The 24051-nt window shown below is 34.1% G+C and overlaps 1 protein-coding gene, 1 non-coding gene and 1 pseudogene across 3 annotated transcripts; 2 read left to right on the plus strand and 1 right to left on the minus strand.

Annotated features, from left to right (window-relative positions):
* The first annotated feature begins 1656 nt into the window (after positions 1-1656).
* On the plus strand, positions 1657-3067 carry LOC143559276 (protein GRAVITROPIC IN THE LIGHT 1-like). Its single transcript, XM_077047906.1, has one exon. The coding sequence runs from the start codon at positions 1657-1659 to the stop codon at positions 2956-2958; it is 1302 nt and encodes a 433-aa protein (XP_076904021.1). The 3' UTR covers positions 2959-3067.
* Positions 3068-3214: 147 nt separating this feature from the next.
* Positions 3215-21061, plus strand: LOC143559277 (disease resistance protein Roq1-like; annotated as a pseudogene). The gene is made up of 6 exons (XR_013139906.1): positions 3215-3268; positions 7776-8292; positions 9119-10193; positions 10266-10556; positions 11249-11839; positions 21047-21061. The product of XR_013139906.1 is annotated as a disease resistance protein Roq1-like (transcript).
* Positions 19331-19401, minus strand: TRNAG-GCC (transfer RNA glycine (anticodon GCC)). The gene has a single exon. It is a non-coding gene; the product is annotated as a tRNA-Gly (tRNA).
* Positions 21062-24051: the final 2990 nt, after the last annotated feature.

A 24051-nucleotide genomic window follows, 5' to 3' on the forward strand; every position in this document is an offset into this window, starting at 1 on the left:
AAACATCAATCGTTTAACTTAAGTATGACCCGTTTAACACATCTATCTAAGCATGTTAAGAAGGTCGATAGATAATAATCAGATTATAAACACATTAATCAGCTTGGTAGATTGTTAAATTGGGTTACTTGAGTTTGGGTACCATGTTAGTTTATCAATGTCGAGAAGTCAATAAAAAATATCAATTAAAACTCGCGTCTTGGTACCTTTACTATCAAGTGCAAGTAAGATGCCATATCCATATGAAAACACATGAAAATGCTAAGATTAATTAATACTAAAACTAAAAACAACGTATATTTGAATTGTTAGGTTGATTGTCAAAAATGTTTGTAATTAGCAAACAAACTTAACATGTAAAAGTAAAGACAGAAACGGTGACCAATTTTAAGCGTTGATGATTACAAAACCAAAATGATAGCAAACATAAAGCTCGATTAACCGAATGATTAATCAAAACTCAAATATAAACATAGATAAAAACCATCTATCAGTAAGTTCTTACACAAACTCTCCACCTGTCGTGGTTATGGAAGATTTAGCTTTGCCTCTGCATGATAGTTGTTTCATATCTTGATTCGAGTGATGAACACATAAAGTATGATAGACTCCATATCAATGTTGCCCAAAATCGCCTCTAAAACCCTAGGTTTTGACCAAAAACCCGGCTAGTTCGAAACCCTCCAGCTTCCCATCTTTCATCAGTTTTCATTCCAGGTCCTCTAAACCTGATCCAAAGCATGTCTAGCCCACAAAGACCCGAAACACAACAATACCTCGAAATAAGCATGCATCATATGAATAAACACTAAAAAAGACATGTAATTAGACATGCCAGTTCATGTAAAATCACCCTACTATCACTAACTAAACTAGTTGAAGAACCAACGTGTTAAGATGTACATAACCCATTTTAACAAATACATAAAAAAAATGTAAAAGTGGAAGAAAGCTAGAGAAATTAATTAATTAATCTAAGTAGAATAAAACAAAACACAAAAATTCAAAATCTACAGTATCTCCTGCTGCCTCCGTACTGATCTGCACTCACACCTCCTTCCCACCACTACAAACACACCTCCCAACGTCCATCTTCATTTCCACCCAATAATATAATAATATTATTATTGGATTAGGGTTCTTCAGATCGCTCGCCGCATTTCTCTCTTCCCAGTAAGTACATTGTTAATCCACTCTTTACATCCTAGTACCTTCATTTCAGCTAATTCGTGTTTCGCGCCTTAATTCATTATATTAGGGGTTTTTAGAGGTCAGAAATTGTGCTTGTAAGTGTGATTAGTAGTGGGTGTTCATCGGTTCGGATATCGGATATTTGGATCGGGTTTTGTGACTAGTAGGCCTGTCCATAGGTTTGGGTTACGGGTTTTTTCGGTTTGGTGTGATTAGTAGGGGTGCTCATTGGTTCGGTTCGGTGCGATTAGTAGGCGTGTGAATCAGTTCGGTTTATGGGTTTTTTGGGTTCAGTGTGATTAGCAGGGGTGCTCATCGGTTCAGATACGGTTCGGTTTAGGGTTTGATTAGGCTGAAAGTAAACTACTATTATTCTCACTTTATGAATATTCTGTATGTTTTAAAAAAGAAATTTGAATGCTGTTAGATTCTTTGGGGATATAAAATTTGGGCATTTTATTAGTAATGGAAGGTGGTGTAATTAAACCTGCAATACCTGCATCTAATATATCGGACATCGTCTCTAAATTTGCGAAAGTTTGCAAGTTTAGATCGATTGGGGTGTTGTCCTCCGAAAACCCTAGTCATTTACAGCACCATAAATTCTCCAACGATGTGAAATCGTTGGTTGATGGTGTTCAAAAACCGGATTCTGATGGTGTGAATGTTATTCCCGAGTTAATTGAGGTTTGTAGTAATTGTAATTGGTCCGGTCATGATGATGTCTTGAAAGTGTTCGACATAATATCTGAACTAAAGTTGGCTTATGTTCAGCTTCAAGAGGCTCTTATTCCTTATGACCCGGACAAGATCAAGACGGCTGATGAGCTTGTTTTGTCGAATCTTGATAAATTGTGTAAGGTTAGATGCGCGTTTAAAGAGAGTCAGTTTCAGAAGTCGAACTCGCTTTCCGCTTGTTTGACTGTTCTACGTGCTGAAATCAAGGTTCAGGAGAAATTATTAGAAAGATTAAAGGCTCAAGCTAAGAAGAAAGACGCTGAAATAAGCTATTTGAAACGAGAGTTTCATGATTTAGATGGGAAAAACAGGATGTTAGTGGAGGAAATTAAGTGTAAAGAACGTGAAGCTATAAAGCGGTTGAACTTGTCGTCTGTAGACAATGTTGTTAAGGAGGTTTCAAAGAGTATTCATGATTTTGCTAAACCGTTAATCGCTTTAATGAAGGCTTCAGGATGGGATCTTGATGAAGCTGCAAGTTCAATCCAGGATTCAGTTGTGTACTCGGTTAGGTCTCATAAGAAGTACGCGTTTGAAGCTTACATTTCAAGGAGAATGCTTTATGGATTTTCTTTAAAATCCCACAACGTGGATGACGTTTTGAGGTTTAATGATCCTATCGATGTTCTAATCGAAGATCCAAACTGTAAATTTGCTGAATTCTGCAGATCCAAGTACTTATTAATAGTTCATCCGAGAATAGAAGCTTCGTTTTTTGGAAATTTAGATCAAAGAAACTTTGTGTCAAGTGGAAAACATCCAATAACACCTTTTTACCAATTATTTGTCAAAATGGCAAGATGGGTTTGGCTTCTTCAGGGTATTGCAGCATCGGAGCCCGAAAGTGAAATGTTTGTAGTGAATCGTGGAACCGAGTTTTCTGATTATTATATGGAAAATATTGAAGGATTGCTGGATGAGCAGAATGGAAGGTATAAGGTAGAGCTGATGATCACACCCGGGTTTAAAATCGGGAATAAATTGTTTAAATCTCGGGTTTATCTTTCCAAACGCAACAATGGTTACTAAGAAGACGGGCCGGGCCGGGCAGTGGCAATCTGGTAGTTTCTGAACCCTTTTCTTCTGGTCTTCTTATGCACAAGTGGCAAGTTGCATCTTTAAGTTGAATTAGTGTTGTTTATGTAGTTTCATGTTGAAAGTTAGTGTGGTATTATGTAGTTAAACTTGTGAATTTGAAGCATATGACTTAAAGTTTATGCCTTTTAAATCTTCATTGCTTCAATGCTGAAATTTCTCTTTTGTAACAATGTTTGAACATGTCCAGATGGCTGACTGGTTTGAATATGGGTTGAATGTCGCTTGCAACGTTTCGGTACAAGTTTGTACAACTTTTTATTATCAATTGTCCGATTGGTAATAATATAACTTTTACCGATCATTTACAATGTATCTACTTTGTGTTAACAACTTCTGAACTAAAAGCTACAATGATTATGCAATTTCCTGAAATCGACATAAGACAGACCGGTTGAGGCGTTGATGTGTTATTTCTCGTTCCAAAAAGGTTTAAAACTAGATCAACATGCAACATCTGAAGCACGAGATTTACAAGACATCAATGCGTGGTTGGTTTCAACCTTACCATTTCAGGCTCTACAATTAGTAGTAAATGCAGAGGGATACAAGAAACCTTCACATGGAAACTAATTAATAACACAAGATGGTGCAAAATTAATTTGATTAGGTTAAGGGACCACATAGACGGTCCATAACTCATGATATCCCTTGAGCCACCACCCACTGGAGTAGTACATTTATCATTTATATTATCTTGATTCAGTAATTTCAAGGTCCGTAACTCATGGTATCCCTAGCCGATTACACAAACATTTCACCGTATTGCAAAACCTTAAAATAATTACCATTTGACCCACAGAAAAATACACCTTGATTCGGCTGAACAAGGTCCTTGTGAGCCTCGTTTGTCGCCCTCCAATACTCTTACACGCCACTAGGATCACCGTTTAGATTGCTTGTTTTTTGGTCATATGAACATCAATATTTTTATGCATTTCTAGTAGATCACGAACAAAAAAAAGCATCCGAGGCCTCCGAGGTGGCTACTGGCTAGCCTCCCCATCCAAAAATGGTAACCTTTACCGGCACCCATATGTTCCAAATGGATTCCCGGAACTAAATGTAGTCAATCCCACTGCTCCTGCACCTCCACGAGGGAGGAGGGTTCCCGATTCGACGCCCAATTCCATCTTGAACCTCAAGTCCTGGATCGATAATCAAACACGAAGTAAATGACTAACTCTCGTTTATATTAAGCAGAAAATATGACTCAAAAAACTGATTACAATTCTCAAATCCTAACTCGGTTTGACTTTTGTTGAACCCTAACTCGGTTACATCTCGTGTTCACAAATCTATATGTCCAACCATAACTCGGTTTATATAAACTAACATAACTTGCTAGCCAAGACATTACCAAATATAATAAAACCTTAATTATAACTCCATAAACCCATTACATATTAATGAATTTCATAGTTGAATAGGTTCAACTTGATCACCAAGACGTTACAAGCCTATCAAAATGAAAATTACTTCCAAAAGAACGGTACCCTCCCAAGACCGAAGAGGGCTGGAAAGTTGATATAGAAAACATAGTCTGGAGCCCACCTGTGAAGCCGAAAGGAAATATTGAGTCAGAGCAGCTAGGATAGGAGTAAATTATTTCCACTACCACCAGTTGACTAAGATTTAAATCACCAAGTGTGCCATCACCATCACCATCACCATCACCATCACCATCACCATCACCATCACCATGTATGTTTTTTTATCCTATGTCCTGCTAGTGCTACCCCATAAAAATATCTTCAATTGATCTCTTCTAATCTAACCGATTCGTTACTACTGTGTTCACGCGGTTTCAAGTTCTCGGTTTACAGATACCGCCACCGTAGGATTCCGATCCACATGTGACATTCGTCATTTTTAAAAACCCAAAAACCCGAACCATTTTAAAATTTTGATACTTTTCGGATTATTAATAAAATCTCCGCATTTATTGAGTATTGATTGTGTTATTTAATTGTTTATAATTATTGGTATTCTTCAAGACGGGTCTACTGCCTTCTTTTCATCCTCTCTAAATTCCCGCCATTTGACTCGTTTTTCCAAGTCTTGGATGAACCTAGACTATTTTTTTTATTGATAATTAAATTCCCCCTTCATCACATTTGGTCAAAACTCATTAATTTGGTGATTAATATTGCTTAAGACTAGCCTTATGTCTAGCTTATGCAATTAATTACTTCAACCTTGTTATTAACAATTTGAAGCCTATATAAAGGCTCTCATACTTCTACAAATCATTCACCACAACACTTTACATTTTCAATTGTGTTCTTGCTTTTCAAATGATGCAAAAATCCAAGTTTCAAGTTATTCTTTCTTTTTTGATATTCCATCCTCGGGTAATTATTGTCTTATTTATGTACAACATATCATGTGATCATCATCATGTTGTCACTCTAAATTAACAACCGTGGTTGTGTTTTCACTATCACTCATCGGCACGTTAATGTTCGGTTAAAAATAAGTTTTAAGTTAAAAAGTAACTTTTGCAAAACTAATAAACAAGACTAAGAATTTCCAACATGTCACACCATTTTATCATTTCAAACATGTTAGATATAAACCCGAATCAAACCGAGTTCATGTCCAACCAAAAACATTAACTACTCGTTAAACTTGTTTTATTAAATAATATTCGGCTCGGAAACGAACCGAAATCATTAAAATTAACTAATAATTATTATAACCTTTATTTTTGTTTTATTTAATTAATTATTTATTTATTTTTCTAAAACTAAAATAAAATTGATTAAAAATCAAATAACTAACCTATTTCATTTAAATTATAAAAATAGAACAAAAATATATTTTTAACAAACTTTTCATTTAAGAATTATAAACTGAACATGTCGGCCATCTATTTCTTATCTTTCCTCAACCGTATTTTGATCATAGTTATCTATTTATCTAGGGTCACTTATTGAACCGAACCCTGTCGGTTCACTCGCTTAAAGACATCTTCGCTTATTTACTCATTCTTGCTTATTTAACATGTGAGTTCTTCATAACCCAATTTTAATGTTTTATAATATTTTGGGGTAGCACGTCTCAAGTTTTTATTTCGTTAGTTATGCGCTTATTTACAAACCGATTCACATTTATCGTAAATGTTAATATTATTCTTGCATATTGTTTATGATTATATATGTGAATTATGTGCAACGTGGTTACTGTTTTTATGGTGGAAGTTACGCAAACGCAAACGCAAACGCATACACATAGTGGGAGGGTCCGACGGGACGTGCCTGCGCCGTTTAACGTTACGACTTCGGTTGTTTACGTAAGGTGGTTCTCATTTCCCTGACTTCTACGGCTTCGGCTAAATGAATGGGAGAACGACACTATTTGATTTCATTTACATTATGTCTGAATATTTATTGCATGACGATCGTTGAATCGTGCATTTTATATATATCTATATACGCAAAAACTTATGAAAACTCACCAACATGTGTTGTTGACAAAATATATTATTTTAACGTGCTGCAGGTTGATACAATGAAGTGCCAGGACAAGAAAACTAGTTATAGCTTAGGATTATTTCAATGAATAATATTTGTTTCATTCAGATGTAGTGTTGTTTGTCTCATTATCAAACTATTTGTATACTTGCGATATTATGGAATAAAATAAATATTTTGTCACTATTAGTAGTATTACGAGCTTATGAGTGATCTGTACGTTGCACCCGGGCGTATTCCGCTTAAAGCCGAGGTGTTACACCACATCCGTTTGCTACTTTAGGTAACTTTACCAACTCAACATCTCGTTACGTCTCCAAAATTGTTGGAATCTAATAAAGTTGGTTTTGTAATGAGTTAAGGATTATTATATTAGTGAATGAGTTAGTTTTATATACAGGGATTATTGTAACAATTTTAGTTAGTTTTCCAAATTCTTAGATTATTTATTATTATTATTATTATCATCATTGGGGAAAGTTAGCGTACAAATGAAATTAACGTGCTAATTGTGAGAATCATAGTTAGCGTAGAGTAATTATGTAATTACATCATAATTACTCTACTTGGATATATAATTACTCTACTTGATTCTCACATTAGCATGTTAATTTCATTAGTATTTGATCTAAACCCTAAATAAATATATAATACTTGTAACCTTTCCAACGTCATTATTAATTATTATTTTTAGAACTCAAAATCTCGTTGCATGTTTGATTAGTGGTAGATTAATACGGTCTGATGGAACCAGAGTTTGGTTACTCGTGGCTCCGGGAGAGGGGCTTGCCACGGTGATGCCAGGATGGATGGAGACCTGATCATTGGATAAATAAATATACTTAACTAACAAGTGTTTTATAAAGCGCACTACTTTGTTCATAATTCGTATTGACAAATATAAATGAATATAAGCTCTGAATGACTCCAGTGATGGAATACATGTTTTCTTTAATGGCAATAATAGAGGAGTAGGTGAGGGTATGACAAAAGGGGCTTGCTCACCTCACTGTTCGTGACAATAATCTATGCCAACAAATTTTTATTTTTCCTATTATATTAATTTGATTCACTTTCAAGACTTTAGGATATGGACATATTCAGCATCTTGTATTATTTTATTTCATGCTTTTTTGCTGTACATAGAACTTTTTTAGCTGTTAAGAAGAATATGTTTAATATACTACTAAATTTTGTGTAATTCTTACTATCATCTATTTGTTAACTTGTCAATTAACCTGCTATTAGTCTTTAAAGCACTTTCTCTTCTTGCAGATAGATCTCCGGTCCTCATATACTACCGGAATGGCTTCATCATATTCATTACCAAAGCGAGGATGGACACACGAGGTGTTTCTAAGCTTCACTGGTAAAGATACTAGAAACGGTTTTGTAGATCATTTGCATACAGCACTCATTCAGAATGGAATACATCCATTCAAAGACGACCGGATGCTTTGTGGAGGGAAACCGATTTCTTCAGAACTTATAAAAGCAATTGAAGAGTCAAAGTTTGCAGTGGTTGTTTTTTCAGAAAATTATGCCAACTCTTCCTGGTGTTTGCAAGAGCTGGCTAAAATCATGGAATGCCACGATAGCATGGCACAGAAAGTGCTACCGGTGTTCTACCATGTTGATCCATCAGATATTCGAAAACAGAAGGAAACGTTGCTCTAGCCTCTCAAGAGCATGAAAAGAAGTTTCATGGAGGGACGGATGAATTAAACAAGTGGAGGGATGCTTTAACTGCAGCTGCCAATTTATCTGGCTATCATATCTCGGCAGTTAGCGGGTTAGTTTCCTTATATATCTATTGCTTCAGTTGCAATTCTCTTAGTGATCTAAACTTCACAATATTTTTATTTCTCTTGTTGAAAATTCATGAATAGGCTTGTATTTATTGAACTTGTACAAAATTGACAACCACACGGAAGTTACAAATTCGATCAAGTAGTTAGTGAGGGATTATATTGCTTGTTAGTATTTGACTCAAATACGTTAACTACTTGAATTTGTAACTACCGTAAAAGGCTTTTTTTTACAAGTCTCAGGGTAGTGTTTTGTATTTGGAGATCAAGGAAAAAGTTTTAGTTTGGTATATATCCCAATTAGGAGCGGACAATGTTATGACTAAATATAAATACCAGGTGTTAGCTAGGGTTTTTCGTTCCTAACATTTGAGAGATACTTAAGAGAGAAGTTGGTAAGGGACTTAAGGAATACTAAGATAGCTTGAGTGGTTCCATCTTGTAATTTCAGAGAGATATTTGTGGAGAAAACTCAGTTAAACCAATAATTTTATTATATGGTAAAAGATGTGATCAGATAATAAAGGTTTTGATTGATGATTGATGGATACAATGAATAAAGGTTTTGGCTTTTGATTGATGGCCGATGCATACAATGGAGCTTGTTTTCTAGCTAGCGAATTTTGTTATTAGAATTTTCAGTTAGAAGACTAAAAGACACTTCGTAAACGGCGTTGTCCAATCTTAGTTGCCATATGTCATGACTAACTTCTTATTCTGGTCTTCAACCCCAAGCTGTTTATCAAAATTCATTACTTCAATAATTAGCATTTTGGTTACTTGATAACAATATGTTTTATACATTTACAGGGGTGAATCTGCACCAATCCACAAGATTGCTCAAGAGGTCTTAAGCGATACACAAGCTCGCCGTAGGGAGAACAATCTGGTTGGTATGGAGTCACATATCCACAACTTGAATTCATTTTTGAGGTTAGAAACCACAAAAGAAGTGCGGTTTATAGGGATACATGGAATGGGAGGAGTCGGGAAGACAACCATTGCCCGTTCATTGTTTAAAAGAATTGCTTACATGTTTGAGGGTAGTAGCTTTGTTAGAGACGTTAGAGAAAATAGTTCTGGTAAGAGAGACATATGTGCCTTACAAACAAAGATTCTAAAAGACTTTCTAGCAGTGAATCACGAGTTCAAGATTGAAGATTGAGAGGATGGAGCGGACATGATACAAGAGAGACTATGCAACAAGAAGGTTCTTCTTGTTCTTGATGATGTGGATGATGTCAGCCAACTAGAGTTCCTAGCTGCAACACATGAGTGGTTTGGCCCAGGAAGTAGAATCATAATAACCACCAGAAACGAGCGTTTGCTGTCACATGCAAATGCCAAGTATGAACCTCCTCTGTTAACTGAACACAAAGCTCTTGAGCTCTTCAGCAAGCATGCTTTTCTGGAAAATAGCCCTCCAAAAGGGTTTGAGGAGCTGTCAAATCGTGCAATACTTTATACTGGCCGTCTTCCTCTTGCAGTGAAAGTTTTAGGCTCTTTCTTCTGTGGAACCGAAGCATGTGTGTGGGGAAGTACTTTAGATAGACTAGCCGAAACACAAAATGATAAGATTTTCAAGGCACTAAAGTTGAGTTTTGATGGATTGGAAGACTCTGAGAAAAAGATCTTTCTAGACATCGCTTGCTTTTACAAAGGCAGAGAAGTTGAATATGTGACCAAAGTATTTGGTAGCTTTGGTTTTTACCCGGAGATAGGGATTAGTTCTCTGATTAAAAAATCTCTGATAACTGTGTCAAATAATAGGTTATGTATGCATCAGCTCTTACAAGAAATGGGTTGGCGAATAGTACATGAGGGTGCCAAGCACAGCAGGCTATGGCAAACTGATGTAATCTATGATTTTATCAAGAAAAACAAGGTAACATTTCTCTCGTGTGTGTGTATATATATATATATTGAAATGAGTAGAGTCTGATATTCTTTGTGGCAGAATCTAGAAGGAGTTGAAGCCTTAGTGACACCAAGAAGGCAATGTGGTGACAAGGCCTATGATGAGAAGCTGGGCTTTAACATTGATATCTTCAAATCCATGAAGGATCTTCGGCTACTTGATATTGAAGGAAAATTTACTTCATCTGAACCGGTAGTTCTTCCTAATGAATTACGATGGCTTTGTTGGAATACATACCCATTTTCTTCTCTGCTACTAGCTGACGCGCCTAAACTTGTCGGCATCGAAATGGAGTTCGGCCAAATTGAATATTTATGGAAGGGGAAAAAGGTATTTACAACTTGAAAGAGAAACAATATCTTTTTCTTAATAGAGTTAAATTCGCATGCAATATGGGTTGATACCTTAGAAAACCAATCCAGTTCTTATTTTTTCACGAAAAAGTAAGTTTTCCATTATTCTTTACAAGTTTTAGGACACCAATATAACAAAAGTTCTTTTGATACTATTTCACAGGGCCGGCCCTTGGGGGTGGCAGGGTGGTCGAAGGCCACAAGCCCGACACCCGTTAGGCCCGAAATTTTTTTTTTTGAAAATTTTTTTATGTATTTTTATTAAAAACAATATGTATATTTAATGTTTAAACACAAATACATGACCACTAGCTTGGTCTAGTGGCAAATAGTTATTAATTACAACTAAAAGGTTGTGGGTTCTAGCCTCACTTAAGACATGTTTAATCCTTTCTTTATTCAAAAGTTTTTTACACAACCCAAATTATAACCAAATAAGCTTATATAAAAATTAAATTGTTTAAACCCAACAAATACTTCTTTTACTTAAGGCCTAAAAAAATTTTCGCCTTCGGCCCAAAAGTTTTTTGGCTTTCTCGGAGCCGGCCTGCTATTTCATGTAAAGTATAAAAGTATATTGATTTACTAGTTGAAGGACTTTTAATTTGTATTCATTTCTTAGTAGCATTTGCTTACAGTTTTGTCCATTAATTCTGTTATTGTTAAAAGAATATGCAGAGCTTGAAGTTCATTCATCTTAACGATATGGATTTCCTCACAAAGCTTCCAGATGTGTCAGGGGCGCCACTGGTTGAGAGTTTGATCGTGTCAAGTTGTACGAACTTGGTGGAGGTTGACGAGTCTCTTGGATTCCTCAAAAGGCTTGTTCACTTGGACATGAGTGGCTGTGATAATCTCAAGCGTCTGCCTTCCAGGATGGAGTTGGCATCCTTGGAGAATCTAATTCTGTCTTACTGCGAGTCTCTAGAAAGATTCCCGGAATTGTCGGAATGCATGGCTAAACTGTCACATATTGATATTTGCTATTGTGATGAAATAGAAGAACTGCCATCATCCATTAAGAATGCCTCTAATCTAGGCTTCTTGAATCTCGATTCATGTAGGAGACTTAAGACCATTCCAAACTCTATCTGTTAGTTAAAGCATCTTGTGACCCTTGGTCTTTATCACTGTTCGAAACTGCAGAAATTGCCTGATGATTTTAGTAGCATGGAAAAGTTAGAAGAGCTTCACACTGGAGATCCACATTCCAGTGATTTTGGTGAACTAATAAATTTCAGTAAGTTGAGACACTTGAGGGTACTGGTTCTAAATCGCAACTCGGTGTCAATCCGGTTATTTGCAATCCTTTCTCGCGTTTCTTCTCTTAATACTGTTTGTTATTGTGACAATCCTCGATTTCGGGTCAAATTGTATTTCTTTTGTATTTTTTTTTATGTTGTAAACCGACCCAATTTATATCCCCCTTTTCTAATTTGAAAATATTGGATTTTATGTTACTAAAACATTCCCGCTTGTCTAATTTGAAAAACCCCTTTTACGGATTCGAAAACGGACTTAAAACGCTCAAGATACATCAAAAACGAACTTCTGGACGCGAACTGACGTGCTGACCAGCAGCAGATCAGCAGCAGACCAGCAGCCCATTTTTTTATTTTTTATTTTTTTGTTGTTTTGTGACTTGTATTGACCCCTCTTGCATGCAAACCTTGATATCACACCCCATGCTTGACCCTTTCAACCCACTCTATATATACACCCCTATCCTCTTCATTAATCCTTGCTCATTCATCTCTTTCTCTTCCAATTCTCAAGCATTCAAAGGTGTTCTTCATATTTTTTTTGGCAGTTTGACTTTCCAAAGTCAAACTGACCATAGTCTTACATTATAATCAACTTGTTAACACTTATTTATACTTGAAGATTGTTATACAACATATATATAATAGCACCCTTTGTACCTTCGGTGGGCATTTCTCCGGTCTCGGTCGGTTAAGTGTCCGGCCCATAAGACAAAGCTACATGGAGGACTCGTAGTAGTCCTTGATTATATATATTTTCCGCATCTAACTATCAAACTAGTTATACTTGTTTAACTTCTGCTCATCTTAGTTTTATTTTACATTTTGAGTTCCATGGTTATGGGTTTGTAGAGACTAGCCTCGGTTATTCCGTAAATAGCTCCAAACCGGAAGCCGAACTCTTGTTTACTAGTTTGTTTAAATAGTTGTATAAACATGTTTTATGTAAGATTTGAGTTTCTAAAATCATTTTAATTAGTTCCATGGTTATGGATTTGTAGAATCTAACCTCGGTCTTATCCCGAAACAAGATCCGAACCGGAAACCGAACTTTCGTTTAAAGACTTTGTTGTTGACTTTTTGTATGTAAAACTTTGGTATTATTATTTATAAATTATTTTACAAGTTCTATGATGTTTGGACATGTGGTAACCATTCTTGGCCTTATTCCAAGATAAAAACCGAACCAAACCGAACTAAACCAAGTTTACTCGCTTAAGACACACAAGTGTGTTTTTAACCATTAAAGCTTATATATTTCTTTAAAAATACTTTATAAACTGATTTTAATTATTTTCACAAAGTACTCGGAATGTTGAATCCAACTTGATCCTATAACAAAGTTTGGACCGACTAAACCGAACACTCGATTAACGGACGTTGTTAGTTCTAAAACAATAGAACTACATACTTGGTTAAGTCTCTTTAAGATCTATTGAGTTATCTCATACATTTATTAATTTGGGAAAGTTGACTTTGGGTTTGGTCAAGTCACCAAGACCCGAACCGACCACCTGAACACTCGTTAAAACCCGTTTTAGTATCTATATTATAAAGGGACTTGTTTTCTTGCATTTTTACCCACCTTATTACTTAACATAGGTTGAGTAAAATTAAGGGCTAGATACTTTAACCCGGTTTCGAGCAAACTTACATTTTTAAAGGACTATTATTATAATTTCTTAAATATTTACATTTTAAACCTTGAACTTTAAATTGTTTATATTTCTTATCATTTATTTTCATTTAAAGACTTCCAAGGCAACTTTTCTAATACAAGACTTCTTCTCCTTTAGGCTTCGTTCGTTAAACTCATCGTTCCGGTTAATCTCCAAATCATCAGATCTTTCAAGTTTATTACTTCAATGTGAGTACTTTCATCCCCCGTTTTCACTCTTTTATATTTTGGGGGTGACATGGCAAACTTATTCAAATCCAAATTATTTATACTTGAGTCTTAAACTACAAACTTTATTGTATACTTCACTTAAATAAATGCTCAATTTGGTGATTATATGCTTATATGCTTAAGTGCTAATGTGTTTACCGCTTTTGGATGGTTGATTCATAAATCCGAGTATATCTGGCATCCCCTTATAGAAAGGTGTCGTTAATGTATTCTTATTAACGATTTCATACAAAATCCGAGTATATTTGGCATCCCCTTATAGAAAGGTGTTGTTAATGTATTCTAATTAACGATTTCATTTATCTAAATTGTTACTATTATTTATTGTTTTGTATACAAGTTGTGGAATTTCATATTATATATCTATTGTTCAAAAACTATGAAATTGCTCACCAACCTTTGTGTTAACAAAATCTATTTATGCAATGTTACAGGTTTGACTTTAGGTTGACTCGAGGACTTGAAGAAAAAAAACCCGTTATCGAGACTATTAGGATATTAGCAAAACGAACAATATATTATTTACTACGATTTGAATTCGGTTATTGAACAATAGATATATAATATGAAATTTAAATGAGTTGATTAAATATTGTCACTTAATAGTGTCGTGTGCGATGAACAATCGGTTGCGCCCCGACGTTTCCGTCATGGTCGGGGTGTGACAGTAATTTTGCTGATGAATAAATCCCGATACATGTTTGTTACCTCGTGGGCAGTTATATCATGTATATTGTATTGTTACTCCCTTGTTAGTCTATTTGTAAGCCGCAACACTTTACTAATAGTTATCATCATTTTCTTCTGTTTATACTATCAAAGCTTAAAAAATCTCGCTTGATTCCATGGTTTGGTGTTGTTACAAGTCAAAATAGTAAGGGTTTAGTTGTAAAATGTATCAAGTGAGGGACTATTAGTATAAAGTTTTAATTGTCAAGTTAGTTGTAAGTTGTAACTGTACTTAAACGATTGTAACCTTTAATGAGAATCATTGATCAGTTGAGCCAACTCTTCTTTCTTTCTCTCGATTCTCTTATTTTTCTGCTTGTATAAATTCGTATTGGAGCATCTTTCCTGCGATCTATATTGTTGATTTTGATTCTATCTTAAATTCCATCGTTGGAGTTCAAATTCGTTATCAGGAGCAAGGCCGGCCTTGAGGGTGTGCGAGTCACACCCTTGGCCCATACACGTTTTTTTGGTCAAAAATTGTTTAAAATTATTGGGCCCAAATAATTCTTATGTATTATAATTGGATTTTGATCAAATTTAAAATTACTGGGCTTAGGGCCAGCCCAATAGCTTTATTGGGCCAAGCTAGGGCTTTAGGCGAGGCCCTCAATTTTTTTAAAAAAAAAATCAATAAAGATATTAGGGTTTTTTTTGACGGTCAGATGGAAGTTCGATGGACGATGGAAAGTATGGAAACTTGGAAGATTGGAGGAACTGATGCGATTTTTTGGCATATGATGTCATGAAATTTAGGGAATGAAAAATGGAATCAATGAAATCATCATCCAATTCCTAACGGCTATAGAATTCGTATTTCCGTTTTGTTCATCTTTAAATTATATAAAGTGAGTCTCATATTCTCTGTTTAAACTCGTAATTGCATTCTCGTATTCTTCGAATCTTTGATTTTTAATATGTGATTGAATATGCAATTGTGAGTTTTGATTTCCAGTTTTGGTGATTTGGTTCAGGTGTGCGCTGGGCTTGAGTATTAGCCTGTTTTAGTCTGCGCTGAGTGTTAGTCTCAACATCTGGTTCTGGTGTGTAGTGTGCGATTTTTTATTATGATTTCTGGTTAAGTCTTCAAGTGGATTTACTATATTGCTATTAGAAATGAATCTTCCAATTTGAGGTTAGTTATTCTTATCACTTTATATCTTTATCTATAAAATAATTTGGCAATTTATAATCCGCCCTGATTAAATTCTTGCCCAATTGTATTAGAAATTTAGAATCTGGCCTAATTGAATTCTTGCCCAATTGTACTAGAATTTAGAGATTTAGAATCCGCCCTAATTGAATTATTCTTGCCCATTATTATTTGCTAAAAAAATAAATTTCATGTAAACATTGTTTATTACCGACACGATAGAACTTTAAAAAAAAAAATTAACTCCGCCAACTATAAACGTTTTGGTTTATTATTGCCGGTTCTAAGCCCAGATAAAGAAGGAGGGTTTATATTAAAACGTTTGAAAAAAAGCCCCCAACTTGATAATTTGATTGAGGCCTCTAAAAACCTTGGGCCGCCACTGTTTGGGTCCAAAAAAGTTTTTTATTCATAATCCATTAGATAAAATTTAGGTTGGTTATTGGGCCCAAACCAAAATAGCAAATCATTAATAATAATAATAATAATAATAATAATTAGTTAAAAAAAAAAGAAGGAAAAAACACCGATCAAAATAAGGCCTATGGGCTGGCGAAGATGAAAATTTTAAGTTGTCTTTAAATTTTCTTGATAATGCGCTCAAGTTTGAAGGAAGATCGGATATTGATGACGAGGAACTTTATATGGAGTTCAGCTTATTAAACACATTACATACAATGGCATTTAGTAAACCTATTAAAGTTTTGAAGCATTTGAACGAGACCCAAAAAAATTTCCCAAATGCAAGGATTGGATATAGAATACTGTTAAGCATTCTAATCATGGCGACATCTGCAGAAAGTAGTTTTTCAAAGTTAAAGTTATTAAAATATTACTTACGATCCATAATGTCCCAAAAAAGACTTAATGAATTGGCGATGATAGCTATCGAGAGTGATCAAACAATTTGTTGTCAAGAATGCTAGGAGAGCTTTACGAATCATTGGTTAACCGTTAGCTATTATTGTATTTGATTTTATTACTATAATTTTGCTATTTTTATTGTTATAATGTTAATGTCGTTTAAAAAAATTAGCTTATATATTTCGTTACTCGTTAGAACCTATAGACATTTTTTTTTATTTTGGCTCGGCCCAGGTATATGTATTAATCGGAGATCAGGAGGTTCAATTTCATCATTGGAAGTCCGAATTCTTACCACAATTCATTTCAGTTTCACTATGGCCACCACTAGGAGTCAAGCAGATCTTGATAAAGCGTTCGTGATCATGCAACCACACTATTTGAAGTTTGATGCGTTTGTTCAACACGAAGAGCAATCATTTACTGACATGCGTGATCATGCAACCAGCTCGCTAAATCTAGTGCTAAATTACGGTATATATCGTATATTAGTAAAACCTAAATTACAATATTATGTAGAAGTAGAACCACATGCTAGAATTCGAGTATTTTCTAACAAGTAACAATCCTTCTAGACTTCGAATATATTTAGAGACTTCAGATAAGTGGTAAAACAATAAGATTTTTAAAAGTTGAAAATATACAAACCACCACGAATAAAATAAAATAAAATATTTAACTTACGGTTCTACTTGTTGAAACACGAAATTCTCCCAAGTATATACTTTGTCAACTAATGAAAAGGAAATAATAGAGGGAAGATTGGTGTTGGTTTTCATTAGGTATATTGGTTTTTAATAGTCCAAATTATTGTCTTTTCGTCACTGCTGGTCTCAATTAATGGATTGGCTATTGATGGTCCCAACTTTTAAAGTATTTATTTCTAATGGTCCGCGATTAACAGAATCCTAACGCTGTTAGTTTCAGGTCGCCGGGAAAACGTTTTTGGCCGAAAATTCAAATTTGTTGCCTGAAAACACCACCTGAACACCGCAACCACCGCCAATTGACTCACCGCTAACCAACTACCACCACTTGAGCGCCATCAACCGATTCCGACGATGATTCTAAGGTTTCCGGCGACTTCAATAATTGGGGCTTTTATTAGAAAAATGTTCCTAAAGGTCCGATACGAGTTTACCAAGATGTTTAGGACGAAAATGTTGAGTTTTCGGGAAAAAAAATTGAGTTTTCCGACCAAAACCGTTTTTCCGGCGACCTAAAACTAACGACGTTAAGATTGTATTAGTCGCGGATCGTTAGAAACAAATACTTTAAAAGTTGGGACCATTACTAGCCAATTCATTAGTTGGGACCAACAATGACCAAAAGACAATAGTTGGGATCATTAAAAACCAATATACCTTTTCATTATAGATAATGCGTCAAAGCTTGTCACACTCAACATCTTCATGTATAACTAACCCACCCGCAAAATCATTTACGAGAACGAGACTTCCCTCCAAGCAAAAGCTAAATGCCATGATCTTTCTGTGTTACCACCCCAAGAAGACCTAAAGTGGGAATAACTCACTATGCGCATCAAAAGGTTAACAATGAAGATCTCTACCTGTGATTACAAGACCGTGAGAAATTATAATTGTCTCAAACAAATATACTTAATTGCACCATTTCAAGTGTGGGTAACCTTGTTTCAGGCTGTGAAAGAGCATGTGTTTCCATACCCAAGCAAATACTAAAATATATTAAACAACTTTCTAATTAAAATTACATAAAATATATCACATGTTTGCCCATTTTGACAACATATGATGTTAGTAACTACCACCCCACTAGATCACAAGCCGTTATTCTTTTCGAGTAAAGCAATCGCAACCATTCTTTTAGGGCCCGTTCGTTTTACGGACTTTTTATAAAGGATTTGGAATTGGAATTGGATTTGGAAATAGAATGGAATGTTTGAAAATCCCTTTCATGTGTTCGGTTGGTTAATATGTATTGGAATTGGAATCTTCTTCATTCTCGGGTTTTTTTTTTTTTGAAAAACAAGGACAACGAAGAAAACGTTCTAGTTTTTTTACATTTTTCGTTTTTAATTTATATTTTGAGTTATGATTTTTTTATTAATTTTTTTGATTTTTTTGAGGGGTTTTATTAACAATAAAAACCCCTCCAAAAAAATTAATAAAAAAAATCATAACTCAAAATATAAATCAAAAACGAAAAATGTAAAAAAACTAAAACGTTTCCGTCTTTGCCCTTGTTCTTAAAAAAAACCCGACACGAAACCTGTTTTGACAAATTCTGACCCGAACCTTTTGACCCTAACCCGTTCCGACCGAACCAAAACAACCCTTTTTTTAGTTGACCCATTCCGACCCAACCCAACCCATTTGCCACCCCTAGATTAGGGTTAATAAAACAATCCTTTATTTTCAATAACAATCCTTATAAAATAGGTGGGATTTTAAATCCTATGAAATGTGGGATTTGATGGGATTTAGTTTTCATTCCCATTCTTTCATTTAATAAAACGAATATATCAATTCATGGGATTTAAAATCCCATTCCTTAAAATTCCTTCCAAATCCTTGCAATGAACAGAACCTTAAGGTACAGGAATCAAATGCTCTCCACTTCGAATGTGTTATTTCTGTTACCAAAAAACTTTTTGAAGTTAGAACATTCAACGCTTGAAGTACAATTTATGTCATCAATGTGCAATGAGTTTACCATTTCAAGCTCTAGAAACAGTAAATGAGGGATGACAAGAAATTATCAAAGTGCAAACACATGATATCCACACACCAGACCCCGGCAAACCGTTAATCTACATTAATCAGTATCGATTTGAAACAACTCAAAAAAATATCTGCACCAGCCGGGAATCGAACCCGGGTCTGTACCGTGGCAGGGTACTATTCTACCACTAGACCACTGGTGCTTTATGGTTATGTCATGTAAACCTCCTATTTTATTAAATAGCACAACTACAATTAATAAATCAATTATCATTTTTAGTTATTGATTAAACGAGCTTATGAAATAACACGATAAATATATATATTTTAACGGAAAATGACATTAAAGATATTTTTGGAATTGAGTTCAATATACTAAAGGTTAAGACTTAAGTGACTGGTTTTAAGTATTAAAAACTTATTATAAACATTTTGTTACTAATTCTCACACAAGAGTCCCATGAGTCTAGGGGAGACTAAACGAATTTGTGGCCCTTTAAGGGCGAATCTAGGATTTCTCTTGACAAAATACGGGCCAGTTAGGAATGGGTTGGGTAAAAAAAAGGTAAACCAATCTCCACATAGAGGCAACATGTGTTTGCATAATTAGCAGACTTGTTAATTTGCTATTGTATTATTTCAAGAAAGAGATAGTAAATGTAAGTTGGTATACATTCATTTCCACATAGATAAATACTAACCGATGTATGTATATCAGCTAGGGTTATGAAAACCGATTATGTGACACCATATACCCGAACCATATACCCAGATCAATTCATTTTAGCAGTTTCGTTATGAAAGCATAGTTTTCTTATAGGATATGTATTTGATTATATTATGAATGTGTTGAAGTATATATAAAGTTATAATAATATTACTTCTTTATAATGACGCTTATATAGTATTTTTATATGTATTTGACTCATGCTATATATTGGTTATGGATTAAGAATGGGTGCTCTTTGTTATGGATCAAGACATGTAATTGGGCCGGTATGGTCTGGATCGCATTGAAGCAGGTTTCTTGTTATTTTAGGTAGGTGTTGTAGTATTGGACTTTTGGTGCTCCACCTTGAATCCCATTCGTGTTAAAAGATAACTTGGATGATTACATCGGGCTATGCTGGGTATTTTTTTTTTATTTCTTAATGAAAAAAAGAAAAAGAAAAAAGAAAGAAACAATATTATGTCTTTTTCTACAAAGTTTTAAAATGTGGATGTAACTTCTAGAACGCGATTGACTTTAATCTTAAAATCCCGTGGGTCGGGTCAGACTCCATTCTTTCTTCGACCGACGAATAGGACATTCATCTTCGGTACACACTTCCACTTAATCCAACCCAATATCTATGGCCAAAATATTCAATCAATACACAACTAATCCAACAATTTTTTAGCCCAATAGATATTCATTATCCCGAATCTCAATAACTAATACCCAACTAATACCCCAAAAAAAAAAGGACTGGTTGGGTAGAGAATCAAGCATCGCAATATCTTCCAGACAAACATCTCTGATTAACGACTGATCATAGTCAAGCAGGCAAAAGCAAATTTGTTAGAGAGTATCAATTAAGAAGAACTGATGAACAACTTTGCTTCGAAAAATCCTAGGAAACTCTTATGATTCATTTAACTTTGTTTTGTTTTTGTTTATTGCTAAAAATAAGTTCGTTTTGTTTATTGTTATCACAATTATTGTCAAGCCATGAATTTTTTTTATAAGGACCCAATTTTTTAGTATTTGCTATCGATATTTGAAATCTTGAAGACAACCCTAACCCGTTGGTTATTACAGGACGAAATGTACACTAATTTTTTTGAAATTCTTTTAATTGTTTATAGATTCTTCCTGTTTGATGATAAAATAACTCCAAATTGTGGGCACGAAAAGGTTCATAAGTAACAAGTCCAACACTCGTGTGTGAATACAAACTTTAAACAATAGAAAGGTCAAAGAAAATAATCATTATAATTCAAGCGCATGACAAATTCTAAAACACTTTCCTAAAGCTGCTTGCAGGGCAACAAAATCATCTCCAATGATATTTCTTTTCCTAAATAATATAATTATAATTTAAAAATAATTTTATTATGTATTTATTAGAATTTAACTAACACACGTTACTTCTAAACTATATATCTTTTTTACAATCACGAGACTTGAACGCTCACAATTAGAAAAGAGAAAGTATTAATTAATTCTTTAAATACCGTTAAAGTTTTAATCAACTCTTTAATTACCGTTATACATGTCTGGTTTTACACAAGTTCAATGTAAAATAAATTTTTTATTTTAAAGTATTCAATCTTTACCGTCAGTTACGACATAAAAAATAATTACATTAAGTCAAAATAGTTATATAAATTATATGTGTGATTTATAAAAAAGTTATTGCTTTTATTTCAAGCATTTCTTATTTCATTAACTTTTTTTAACCAAAATTCTTAGATTTTCTAAAATAATACACCATAACCAACACCGCGTAGGATTTGTAACTCAACCTTTTGGTTGTATCACACTACTTAACAACATAACGTTTCATTAGAGCATTCACAATGGCTTCTTTATCCCTATAATTTTTTTTCAAATTTTAGGGACGAGAATCATGACGTAGAATGAAAAGGAGAAGAATTCTTAGTGTTTTTATTAAATTCTAGAGATGGGATGGGGATAATGTATTAACAGAGAACCACAATACGGCCAATGGGTCGTTTGTAGCTGGTCACTTTGTTTTTCACATACTAAATACTAACACTTTACATTATCCGTCAAATAAGCCGAACCAACACCAGAAGATCACTACAAGAAAATTGCTCGACTTCCTATGCATTGGAATCCATGTTTCCAATACATTTCCAGCAAAGTCCGGTTGTGGGAAAAATATTCGTGGAAAATACTAATTTGCTACGTATTTTTGTGAAAGACATGTGAAAACTGAAAACCCAACGTTGCGACGGACACTTTACCAGTGTTTTTGGTCTAACATCGTGAAATGTGATCATGGCCTTAGATCATCGGGATGGATCATTTGTTTATACAACTTCTATCTTATCCCCCCCCCCCCACCCCCAAAAACACACACACACACACACACACAATTGGTACTCCTAATATGCCAACGACCGAATACTTTAGTACGAAACAACAATCCAGAATAGATTGTTTCATTTTTCAATGTCATTGTTAATGTCCTAGCTAGCATCAAACATGTAGACAACATAATAGGAAAATATTCTTGTTTGGTTTTGTGAAAATAATACATATCAAGAATCGAGCCAAACACAATATCTTTAATAATTGCTTTTACTTTTTATGAGTCATATATTCTACACATTTTCGTGTACAAAGAGTACTGGCATATGGTCTTTGTTCCCTGTACGTTATCTTCATTTCCTGATTACAATGTTGTACTTTGACATGCTTTGATGTAGGGTTTTCTAGTGAACGTTTAGTTGTCTTCACTTGTTTTGGTTTTTCTTTCTCTCGTGAATCTTCGTCTCAACACACTATGAATTATTCTCACAGTCTATCTATCATCGTCTTCGTGTTTTGATTTGAATGTCTTTTGTTTCCATTTGTCTTTCTATCTATCAACTCTTTTAGTCTTGGTCTTCTTAAATATTTCAGAACCAAATACGCGGAGTTGCGAGAACAGCGCATAAGTGGCATAAAATACTTATACGTAGTTGCTTGAAGTGTTGGAGACAACACATAAGACGATTATGAAACTGTCCCAGTTTCGGCACAACTACATATTTTGATTATTTTCTGTACATTATATAAAAATGTTGTATACCGTTCTTGCTGTTTTTAACATATTATTGTTTCATGGTTTTGAAATAAATGTGAAGCACGCCCTCGATGAATACTACTATACATTTATTAATTTATTATAGTAACATAAATTCAGTAATGAATATTTACTAAGAGGAATGCTAACAACTATATTTTCAGTCTTTTAGATTCAATCGATTCATTTGTGTTCACTTCTTCTTTTGGTTCCTACCATATTATTTCTACTTGATAACTTATTTATAAATAAAATCAACAAATTCAAGTTCCGGATCGATAGTCAAACACGAATAAACAAATAACTATTATTTATTAATAAAAAAATATTACTCAAAAAGCTTATTACAACTCTCAAACCCTAACTCGGTTTGACTCTTGATGAACCTTTACTCGGTTACATCTAGATGAACCCTAACTCGGTTACATCTCGTGTATGTCTCTAGATGAACCCTGACTCGGTTGCGTCTCACATATTTTATAATGCTTAACCGTGACTTAGTTTATATTAAGACCATTCTCATTGACAAACCGAGGATAGGTTTGTCCCACTATTTAAGTTAAAAGTAAATAAAAAAGCAAGAATAACTAGTTTGCAATCTTGGGTTTGTCACATGTCACCATCTTAATGGAAATGTTTTTAGTTTCTTTTCTTTTTTCTTTTCATACTAATTAGTTTTAGCTCCAATATTGATTTTTTTCTAATAAGTTTTAATTATTAAGTTTTTAAAAAAATCAAAAAACATAGTTTGTTCAACTTTTGTTTGTGAATACACCGGTATAAATTTTATAAAAAACTAAGTTTGTTTAAAAATATACTTTTTAATATAAAATAAATATAAATCATTACCGAGCTTTTTATTTTTTTAAATAATTTCATATTAAATATATATTTTTTATTACATAAAGAAATTATTTTATATTTATGGTCTTTTTGAATAAAAAAAAACAACAATTATAAATTTTATTTATTTAATAAAAAGTAGTAAAGGTTAGGTTGCTAATGAATATGGAAAGTTTGGTTTGGTTGGGTTAGGTAGGTAAAAGAGAGAGAAAT

Source organism: Bidens hawaiensis, unplaced genomic scaffold, assembly GCF_021521415.1.
Source record: "Bidens hawaiensis isolate Kalapana, Puna unplaced genomic scaffold, B.hawaiensis_p1.1 tig00019799_1, whole genome shotgun sequence".
NCBI classification, from domain to species: domain Eukaryota; kingdom Viridiplantae; phylum Streptophyta; class Magnoliopsida; order Asterales; family Asteraceae; genus Bidens; species Bidens hawaiensis.

What these genes read in the sequence shown, in the direction of transcription:
- LOC143559276 (XM_077047906.1), top strand. Translation starts at nt 1,657, where the DNA reads ATGGAAGGTGGTGTAATTAAACCTGCAATACCTGCATCTAATATATCG.